At 48.4% G+C, this 11,181-nt stretch overlaps 1 protein-coding gene across 1 annotated transcript in view; it reads left to right on the forward strand.

Annotated features, from left to right (window-relative positions):
- LOC135072235 (kinesin-like protein Klp10A) overlaps positions 1-6,149 on the forward strand; it is a 38,440-nt gene extending 32,291 nt beyond the window's left edge. The window contains exons 4-6 of the mRNA XM_063966206.1: positions 3,224-3,390; positions 5,785-5,967; positions 6,081-6,149. Coding sequence (XP_063822276.1) covers positions 3,224-3,390; positions 5,785-5,967; positions 6,081-6,149 — 419 coding nt within the window. The remainder of the gene's footprint in view (positions 1-3,223; positions 3,391-5,784; positions 5,968-6,080) is intronic.
- The last annotated feature ends 5,032 nt before the right edge of the window (positions 6,150-11,181 follow it).

An 11,181-nucleotide genomic window follows, 5' to 3' on the forward strand; every position in this document is an offset into this window, starting at 1 on the left:
TCGATTGCGGCCTAATCTGCTGAGGCCCAAAATTACTGCCTGAATTTCCAGTACTGTCTGAAAAAATCCCGTAACTATCTCGAATATCAGTCTGCGAGCAAGGAAGCACTCACTTAGAGCATAACGTTATGTGGGAACGTTTTAACGAGTTCTTGGTGCTGTAAACGTTCTGGCGCCGCATCAGCGCCTTGCAGGTCAAGCGAATAAATCTTTTAAGCATTGTGAGTTCTGTAATGCAAGATACTTTTGACGTAGCGTACATGGTCCTAAACCTAACAACGTATTATGCTAACCGCCATCACCGCGGTGTTTATTTCAAGTAAAATTTGAACTCTAACAACTACTATTGATGGTCATTTTGCGATAAACGTCAAATCTTTGTCTCTATTTCTATAACTGACTAAAAAGGTAGATCCTCGCGTCCACGGCATCTTATCTCGCACACATAAATTAAACGCTTGATGACTTTTCAACTAGTTTTACGCGTACTTTTAATTACTTAATGAAGTGAATAAGCCTCTGTAATTAATAACTAATAAGGGAAACAACATGATTTGTTGCAACTGTTAGCCTCGTGATCCTACTCTCCGATTTCCATTGCATAACCTAATGGCAATGTTTAATAGAAACCGCGAACAGTTTTGAAGTTTCTTCCGCGAATCTCCTGTAATTTCCAACACGAAACAACGCCAGGTGTTGTGAAAGCCATTTCAGTCGCTGAAATTCAGCGGAATCATTTCGCCATTCGGATAATTCGTTAAACTTTGACAGTTTGAGTCGAATCAGCAAAGTTTTATGAATCACTTCCACGAATGGAAGAATCATTTAGATGGAGATAGCTTAATAGCAGGAAGAACTTACTTTTATCGTTTTAACTATTTATTTACTAATCAAAAAGCTATATTTGTAGTCTAACTGCGATTCAATAAAATAACAGATAACAAATCGAGTTATTCACTGCTGTCATTAACTGAGACCATGGTAGGAGGTCGTCGAGTCTAGTTGGTATTGTTACGCCCATAAATTATTCTGTAGTTCGTAATAATCGGAATACTATTTTAGGACACGTCTATTATACCGCCATTTGTAATAAAATAGGGGTGTAAGGATTTTTGTTCATGATAAGGATCAGCTCGGTTTTTTAATCAATACCATCACGTTGGTACATGCTCGGAGGGCGTCGAACCACGCTTTATTTATCTGCATGCCAACCGTTGTCAAGGCGCGCGGCACCATGCGCCAATTCCGATGAAAAACAAATTGCAACTTGCAAAGAACTCCCTATCCCAACATGCCACCGATAGCTCCCTGTTCTTCAGTTCAATTCGAGACTCCTTCGTTTAGCAATCGAATCAATCGTTTGGATATCCATTTTGTTTCTGCTTGTACTCCCATTATCACATGGAATTGTTTTTCATGTTAAATTATTCTTATCATGTCAATTAAAACCTATCTAGTCCAATAGCCAATTATTTTGTTCTAGTTTGATAGGTTCAACGACCGTCAGGTGTGTGGCAAGTGTGATCTATGTTTGTGTGCTGTCAAGTTCAAGTCAACACTGCCTATGTATTGATCGGGGCTCACCTTGCACGTCACACATACATTTTTCATCAATGTGACGGACAAAAGACATTAATGAAAGCGAATGGCTGACTATTATTTCCAATTTCGTTCGCTTACAGGGCGATTCCAGTAATTGATCAATGATATTGCCTGAACGGTTAGCCGTTTAGCCAGTCGCACAGTCAGTCAGTGTCTGCCTCGCGAGCAGTTTTCTTCTTCCTTTTATGTGTTACTATTTTTAGTTCATTTAACATTGAAGTATAAATAACTTTTTTTCGATTAACTTTTAAGGAACGGTGGTGTTGACCTAATATAATTTATTCTCGTAGGTCAGTGAGGTCGGTCTTGACATGTTAAATTGTGCGTTAAGCGAGTTTTTCAGTAATGAGCGCAGTTGATATGCAATTTCACCTTCGCGCACGACCGTACCCGGCGCGCGTGCGTCACGGTTCATTGCCTTGACTACGGAAAGAGATCCTAATATGGCGCTTGCGCAGGATTGCCTTGCGCCAACGCAGACCGCAGCCATTACAGATAATTCGTCTGTCAGGAGAGTACATATCATGTTACACTTTGATACAGTTCCTAAATATTTGAAGGAATAATGGCCAAAGAGCTGACCAGACATTAAAAAAGCCAAATAGAGAACTGAGATTGAAGATCCACAAATATGTGTTGTTCATGGTTACGATGCAGGAGGAGAGTGGCGGATTCGAGCGAAGTCAGCTCTGCCAAAGAGGCATTTGAACAAACAGAATTACCCTCTAAAGAGAATACAGATGCCAAGGAGGAGGAGGCAATCGAGAAAAAGTCACGTAAGAGAAAAAAAACAGCTGTTTGTTGCACTCGAGTTTTCGCAGGGCTTTCTCTAGAATTTTATCGCTTTATGCACTATTAGATACGCATTTGGCTTGATCGTATTTAGGTTTTTTATTTCTGTTGCGGTTTTGCAAAGGTCTCGGTTCAATATAAAAATTACGTCACTGTTCTGTCACATGATTCACTGACTTGAAAATTGAAAGAGCCGCTTTTTGGTTCTGCGGTAAACTTGGCGATTGTAGAAATTAAAAATGACGTTATAAATGCTTTCACTGGCTACCTTATTTCATTGGTAGGTATATTGTATAATAAAGTATGTAAAATTTGGATATAAATATGAGGATCTGTTTGCTGCGTGTTTTTTGTGAATTGGATACATAATATGAATAAACATGGGATATGTAAACTTTAGGATCTAGTCTCCAGTCAATGGAATAAACTAAAAGCTACATAATATCATTTCACATCCCTTTGGCAGAAGTGATCAACTTGGCGTAGAACTTGTCTGCGCCTGGACATGGAAGCCATTTCATTTCTTGCTTTGAGTCCCGCTCTCTGCCTGTGTAATCTGACTCAACTACATTGATAGACTCCCTGTTCCGTCTTATGATGACGGTGAAGTTAAATATTTCAATTATACCTTTGACAGAAGTGACCAATATGGCGTAGAATTCACCTGCGCCTGGACATGGAAGCCATTTTGTTTCATGTCTTGCTTTGAGTCCCACTATTTGCCTGTGTAATCTTACTCAATTCAATTACAAGAATAGACCTATTCCGTCTTATGACGACGGTGAAGTTATACATTTAAATTTACCCTCGTCTTCTTTGGTGTCTCCAGCGCCATCTCGAGTCACCCGCAACAACCAGATGCGGTTGTCGAACGCAGGCGGCGCATACACCAACGGCCACGGGGGCGACACGACGGGGCGGCGCGGCGCCGAGAACGTGCCGCCGCCGCAGCCGCAGCCGCAGCAGCCGCCGCCCAACTCTAGGGTCACGCAGCAGGTAACTCACCCATCCGAGCAGGTTAACTTGGAGCTAGTTGTGGAGATTCGCAGTATTTGCGGCCGTTGGTATAAATATTTAGCCTTCCCACTTAGGTTTGCCGCTGTACTTAACTCTAAATTAATAGCCCTGGACGTAGTATTCCAGAACCTTTTAATTACCAGCCGGACTAGGATGCGCGCCGTTATATACTTTATCGACGTCATAATTTATAGGCAAAATCGATAAAATGGCGTGATAACCGCTTATCGTGGCGCGCATCTTGGGCCTACTGGTGTCTAAACAACTACACGCGTAAAGTTTTTCTACACAGTATTAGTCCCCTGTTTGTGACAGAATTATGGAAATTATTGCGGGAAACGGAACATAAGGCCAACTGAAATAGAGTGTGTGAGTGAAAGACAGAATATGGGAAAAATTGCGGATGGATGCAAGAAGCGAGCGTGTGTGATCCAAGAGAAGAGAATGTGTAATACACTCTACAAAATTTACGGTTTTATTTCTTGCCCTGCCCCACATAAGTAATCATGGGTAATCCTGATCCTTAAACCTTTCTTCTTCCCAACTCCAACCATCCTAACATATCCCTACCTCCGCTAGCCGCCAGCCTCCGGGGGCCGCTCCCGCTCCGGCAGCACGCCGAGCGCGGCGTCGGTGGTGACGGGGCTGCAGCAGTCGCCCTACATGCCGCACCTGCAGCGCCGCCTGCACAGCAACCAGAAGGAGGTGGCTATCCTGTCCTGCTATCCTTTGTCCTCTCCCTAGAAAGATGCGAGCTGTGACTAAGAGGATAACGGTTCCACGCTACTGTTGAAGAAAAACATTGAAGGAGGTGGCTATCCTCTCCTATACTCTCCCGACCCCGCTAGCCGCCAGCCTCCGGCCCGCTATCGCTCCGGCAGCACGCCGAGCACGGCGTCGGTGGTGACGGGCCAGCAACCAGGAGGAGGTGGCTATCCTGTCCTGCTATCCTTTGTCCTCTCCCTAGAAAAATGTGAACTGCGAGTATGACCGTTCCACGCTACTGTTGAAGAAAAACATTGAAGGAGGTGGCTATCCTGTCCTGCTATCCTTTGTCCTCTCCCTAGCAAGATGTGAACTGCGAGTATGACCGTTCCACGCTACTGTTGAAGAAAAACACTGAAGGAGGTGGCTATCCTCTCCTATCCTCTCCTGACCCCGCTAGCCGCCAGCCTCCGGGGGCCGCTCTCGCTCCGGCAGCACGCCCAGCGCGGCGTCGGTGGTGACGGGCCTGCAGCAGTCGCCCTACATGCCGCACCTGCAGCGCCGGCTGCACAGCAACCAGAAGGAGGTGGCTATCCTGTCCTGCTATCCTTTGTCCTCTCCCTAGCAAGATGTGAACTGCGAGTATAACCGTTCCACGCTACTGTTGAAGAAAAACACTGAAGGAGGTGGCTATCCTCTCCTATACTCTCCTGACCCCGCTAGCCGCCAGCCTCCGGGCCCGCTATCGCTCCGGCAGCACGCCGAGCGCGGCGTCGGTGGTGACGGAGCAGCAACCAGAAGGAGGTGACTATCCTTTCCTGCTATCCTTTGTCCTCTCCCTAGAAAAATGTGAACTGCGAGTATGACCGTTCCACGCTACTGTTGAAGAAAGTCGCCCTACATGCCGCACCTGCAGCGCCGCCTGCACAGCAACCAGAAGGAGGTGGCTATCCTGTCCTGCTATCCTTTATCCTCTCCCCAGAAAGATGTGAACTGCGAGTATAACCGTTCCACGCTACTGTTGAAGAAAAACATTGAAGGAGGTGGCTATCCTGTCCCTATTCTTTGTCCTCTCCCTAGAAAGATGTGCACTGCGAGTATGACCGTTCCACGCTACTGTTGAAGAAAAACATTGAAGGAGGTGGCTATCATCTCCTGCTATTCTTTGTCCTCTCCCCAGAAAGATGCGAGCTGTCATTACGACGATGATAACCTTTCCACGTTACTGTTGAAGAAAAACATTTATGAAAAATTCCATGGTTTGTGAGCCTCCAATTTGCAGCCCCTTCATATTAGAGACGCGAGAAAGCGCTGCAGTGGCGCTACTGTGGGGCGACCACTAGTTTTAATATAATTTTTAGAAGTGCAACGCACGTCGCGTTTGTTACGGTCAACTATCGTGACAAATGCTACTACGCTGCCGCCACTAAGCTGCGACTGCGCTTCTAGAAAACTTCTGTAAAACTTTTCCCATTCGTTAACCAGACTGTTTCACCCCAGTTCAAAGCACCAAGCGTGTCCAGCGCAGTGTTAGTGCCATACGCCGACATCTTTAGCTCGTCAACCTCCCCCAATAAAACTGACAAACTCAATTGATTTTGAACCTGGCATTCTACAGTCAAGACATAATCTTCAAAAGCAGAAAACTTAACCAGGCTGTCTCTCCAGTTCACAGCACCAAGCACGGGCGTACCAGGTGCGCGGGCAGCCGGTGTATCAAGCACAGTATCGGTACCCCATGCGGTGGCGTCGGGCGCGGTGCGGCGCTCCAACGTCGTGAAAGAAGTGGAGCGGCTCAAAGAGAACCGGGAGAAGCGCCGCCAGAGGCAGGCCGAGCTCAAGGAGGAGAAGGTATGTCTTGTTGATCTAGAAACTTCTATCTCTTAGCCAGGATCAGCGCCAAGCTGAGTTCAAGAAGAAGAAAGTGCACCATGTCATTCCTGGCACTTCTATTCTTTAGCCAGGATGAACGCCAGGAAGAGCTCAAGGAGGAGAAAGTACGTCTTGTCATTCTAGAAACTTTTACCCCTTAGCCAAGATCAGCGCCAAGCTGAAGAGGAGAAGGTATGTCTCATCAATCCAGGCACGTCTATCTCTTGGCCAGGTTTTACCTATTTTTGCAACTCGAGAAGCGCCGCCAGTGCCAGGCCAAGCTTAGGAGGAGAAGGTATTGTAACGTTGCAGCTCAGCTGTCTCCCATTAGTTCATAGCGTGGACGCCGCGGGTGTGACGTCACGGTGTCAGTCCCACATGCGGTGGCGTCGGGCGCGGTGCGGCGCTCCAACGTCGTGAAAGAAATGGAGCGGCTCAAAGAGAACCTTGAGAAGCGCCGCCAGAGGCAGGCAGAGCTCAAGGAGGAGAAGGTATGTCTTGTAGTTGTAGAAACTTCTATCCATCAGCTGGTATTGGATCTAAGGAGAAGAATATGCGCCTTATCATTCCAGGAACTTCTATTCTTTAGCCAGGATGAACGCCAGGAAGAGCTCAAGGAGGAGAAAGTACGCCTTGTCATTCTGGAAACTTTTATCCCTTAGCCAAAATCAGCGCCAAAGTGAAGAGGAGAAGGTATCTCATTAATCCAGCCACGTCTAACCCTTGGCCAGGTTTTACCTATTTTTGCAACTCATGAAGCGCCGCCAGTGGCCAGGCCAAGCTTAGGAGGAGAAGGTAATGTAACGTTGCAGCTCAGCTGTCTCCCATTAGTTCATAGCGTGGACGCCGCGGGTGTGACGTCACGGTGTCGGTACCCCATGCGGTGGCGTCGGGCGCGGTGCGGCGATCCAACGTCGTGAAAGAAGTGGAGCGGCTCAAAGAGAACCTTGAGAAGCGCCGCCAGAGGCAGGCCGAGCTCAAGGAGGAGAAGGTATGCCCACTAGTTGTAGAAACTTCTATCCATCAGCTGGTATTGGATCTAAGGAGAAGAATATGCGCCTTATCATTCCAGGAACTTCTATTCTTTAGCCAGGATGAACGCCAGGAAGAGCTCAAGGAGGAGAAAGTACGCCTTGCCATTCTAGAAACTTTTATCCCTTAGCCAAGATCAGCGCCAAGCTGAAGAGGAGAAGGTATCTCATTAATCCAGACACGTCTAACCCTTGGCCAGGTTTTACCTATTTTTGCAACTCGAGAAGCGCCGCCAGTGCCAGGCCAAGCTTAGGAGGAGAAGGTATTGTAACGTTGCAGCTCAGCTGTCTCCCATTAGTTCATAGCGTGGACGCCGCGGGTGTGACGTCACGGTGTCGGTACCCCATGCGGTGGCGTCGGGCGCGGTGCGGCGCTCCAACGTCGTGAAAGAAGTGGAGCGGCTCAAGGAGAACCTTGAGAAGCGCCGACAGAGGCAGGCAGAGCTCAAGGAGGAGAAGGTATGCCCTGTAGTTGTAGAAACTTCTATGCATTAGCCAGGATCAGCGCCAAGCTAAGTTCAAGGAGAAGAAAGTGGGCCTTGTCATTCCAGGAACTTCTATTCTTTAGCCAGGATCAACGCCAGGCTGAGATCAAGGAGGAGAAAGTACGCCTTGTCATTCTGGAAACTTTTATCCCTTAGCCAAAATCAGCGCCAAGCTGAAGAGGAGAAGGTATCTCATTAATCCAGGCACGTCTAACCCTTGGCCAGGTTTTACCTATTTTTGCAACTCGAGAAGCGCCGCCAGTGCCAGGCCAAGCTTAGGAGGAGAAGGTATTGTAACGTTGCAGCTCAGCTGTCTCCCATTAGTTCATAGCGTGGACGCCGCGGGTGTGACGTCACGGTGTCGGTACCCCATGCGGTGGCGTCGGGCGCGGTGCGGCGCTCCAACGTCGTGAAAGAAGTGGAGCGGCTCAAAGAGAACCGGGAGAAGCGCCGCCAGAGGCAGGCCGAGCTCAAGGAGGAGAAGGTATGCCTTGTTGTTCTAGAAACTTCTATCTCTTAGCTAGGATCAGCGCCAAGCTGAGTTCAAGGAGAAGAAAGTGGGCCTTGTCATTCCAGGAACTTCTATTCTTTAGCCAGGATGAACGCTAGGAAGAGCTCAAGGAGGAGAAAGTACGCCTTGACATTCTAGAAACTTTTATCCCTTAGCCAAAATCAGCGCCTAGCTGAAGAGGAGAAGGTATCTCATTAATCCAGGCACGTCTAACCCTTGGCCAGGTTTTACCTATTCTTGCAACTCGAGAAGCGCCGCCAGTGGCCAGGCCAAGCTTAGGAGGAGAAGGTATTGTAACGTTGCAGCTCAGCTGTCTCCCATTAGTTCATAGCGTGGACGTCGTGAAAGAAGTGGAGCGGCTCAAGGAGAACCGGGAGAAGCGCCGCCAGAGGCAGGCAGAGCTCAAAGAGGAGAAGGTATGCCTTGTTGTACTAGAAACTTCTATTTCTTAGCTAGGATCAGCGCCAAGCTGAGTTCAAGGAAAAGAAAGTGCGCCTTGTCATTCCTGGAACTTCTATTCTTTAGCCAGGATGAACGCCAGGAAGAGCTCAAGGAGGAGAAAGTACGCCTTGCCATTCTAGAAACTTTTATCCCTTAGCCAAAATCAGCGCCAAGCTGAAGAAGGTATCTCATTAATCCAGGCACGTCTAACCCTTGGCCAGGTTTTACCTATTCTTGCAACTCGAGAAGCGCCGCCAGTGCCAGGCCAAGCTTAGGAGGAGAAGGTATTGTAACGTTGCAGCTCAGCTGTCTCCCATTAGTTCATAGCGTGGACGCCGCGGGTGTGACGTCACGGTGTCGGTACCCCATGCGGTGGCGTCGGGCGCGGTGCGGCGCTCCAACGTCGTGAAAGAAGTGGAGCGGCTCAAGGAGAACCTTGAGAAGCGCCGACAGAGGCAGGCAGAGCTCAAGGAGGAGAAGGTATGCCCTGTAGTTGTAGAAACTTCTATGCATTAGCCAGGATCAGCGCCAAGCTGAGTTCAAGGAGAAGAAAGTGGGCCTTGTCATTCCAAGAACTTCTATTCTTTAGCCAGGATGAACGCCAGGAAGAGCTCAAGGAGGAGAAAGTACGCCTTGCCATTCTAGAAACTTTTATCCCTTAGCCAAGATCAACGCCAAGCTGAAGAGGAGAAGGTATGACTCATCAATCCAGCCACGTCTATCCCTTGGCCAGGTTTGACCTATTCTTGCAACTCGAGAAGCGCCGCCAGTGCCAGGCCAAGCTTAGGAGGAGAAGGTAATGTAACGTTGCAGCTCAGCTGTCTCCCATTAGTTCATAGCGTGGACGCCGCGGGTGTGACGTCACGGTGTCGGTACCCCATGCGGTGGCGTCGGGCGCGGTGCGGCGCTCCAACGTCGTGAAAGAAGTGGAGCGGCTCAAGGAAAACCGAGAGAAGCGCCGACAGAGGCAGGCAGAGCTCAAGGAGGAGAAGGTATGCCCTGTAGTTGTAGAAACTTCTATGCATTAGCCAGGATCAGCGCCAAGCTAAGTTCAAGGAGAAGAAAGTGGGCCTTGTCATTCCAGGAACTTCTATTCTTTAGCCAGGATCAACGCCAGGCTGAGATCAAGGAGGAGAAAGTACGCCTTGTCATTCTGGAAACTTTTATCCAACAGCCAGAATCAGCGTCAAACTGAGTTCAAGAAGTAGACGGTATAAAATTATCACTTCACGGGATTTATTGCAACAATATCTATTTTAACGGTAAATAATATTTACCCTCCCGACGTTTCGGCTCGGTTGCACGAGTCATGGTCGCGGGCAGTCTGCCCGCGACCATGACTCGTGCAACAACAATAAATCCCGTGAAGTGATAATTTTATAGTAAAAAATGCAACATAATAGTTTAAAATATTAAGTAGACGGTATGTCTTAGTTATTTAATTTTTAGCGTTAAGAGTCGCATCTCAAACTAATTTGAAAATTATAAACGGTATTACGGTATGTCTTGTCAATCAAGTCACGTTTATCCCTTGGCCGTCTTCTGTCCATTTTTATTACTCGAGAAGCGCCGCCAGCGCCAGGCTGAAATCAAGAAGCCTTGCCATTCCAGCCTTTCATATCTATACAACATTCAGTATTTTTACAGAGAGAACTAGGCTTTGATTAAGACAGTCCTGCACTGTATTTCCCGCTTACATACTTTATTACTCCCATTATAATTCCTATAACATGGTCTACCTCTGTTTACAGGAAGCACTAATGAACATGGACCCCGGCAACCCCAACTGGGAGTTTCTGGCCATGATTCGCGAGTACCAGAACAGCATCGAGTTCCGGCCGCTGACCGGCAACGAGCCCGTCGAGGACCACCAGATCACCGTCTGCGTCCGCAAGAGGCCGCTCAACAAGAAGGAGGTGGCCAAAAAGGAGGTGAGAACTGCTATAGTCTGGTCCGTGAGCACGTAGAATTTTGTCCAGTGACCCCTAGCTACCCATCCTTATCGCTCGCGCGTAATTATATTGCTGTCGCGACTGTGCGACTGGCACCCGCAGTGAGTGTGCGAGCGCGATAGCAACATAATTACGCGCGAGCGATAAGGATGGGTAGCTAGGGGTCATTGGACAAAATTCTACGTGCTCACGGACCGGGCTTTACAACTCTAGAGACTGGCCATGACCAGTACCAACAGCATCAGTTCCGGCCGCTGACCGGCAACGAGCCCGTCGAGGACCACCAGATCACCGTCTGCGTCCGCAAGAGGCCGCTCAACAAGAAGGAGGTGGCCAAGAAGGAGGTGAGAACTGCTAGAGCTCTCTAGAGACTGGCCATGACCATGACCAGTACCAACAGCATCATTTCGGGCCGCTAGCAACGAGCCCAAGGACCACCAAATCACCGTCTGCGTGCGCAAGAGGCCGCTCAACAAGAAGGAGGTGGCCAAGAAGGAGGTGAGAACTGCTATAGTCTGGTCCGTGAGCACGTAGAATTTTGTCCAATGACCCCTAGCTACCCATCCTTATCGCTCGCGCGTAATTATGTTGCTATCGCGCTCGCACACTCACTGCGGGTGCCCGTCGCACAGTCGCGACAGCAATATAATTACGCGCGAGCTATAAGGATGGGTAGCTTGGGGTCATTGGACAAAATTCTACGTGCTCACGGACCGGGCTTTAGAACTCTAGAGACTGGCGATGACCAGTACCAACAGCATCAGTTCCGGCCG

The sequence above is a fragment of the Ostrinia nubilalis genome, chromosome 1, assembly GCF_963855985.1.
Source record: "Ostrinia nubilalis chromosome 1, ilOstNubi1.1, whole genome shotgun sequence".
In the NCBI taxonomy this organism is placed as follows: Eukaryota; Metazoa; Arthropoda; class Insecta; order Lepidoptera; family Crambidae; genus Ostrinia; species Ostrinia nubilalis.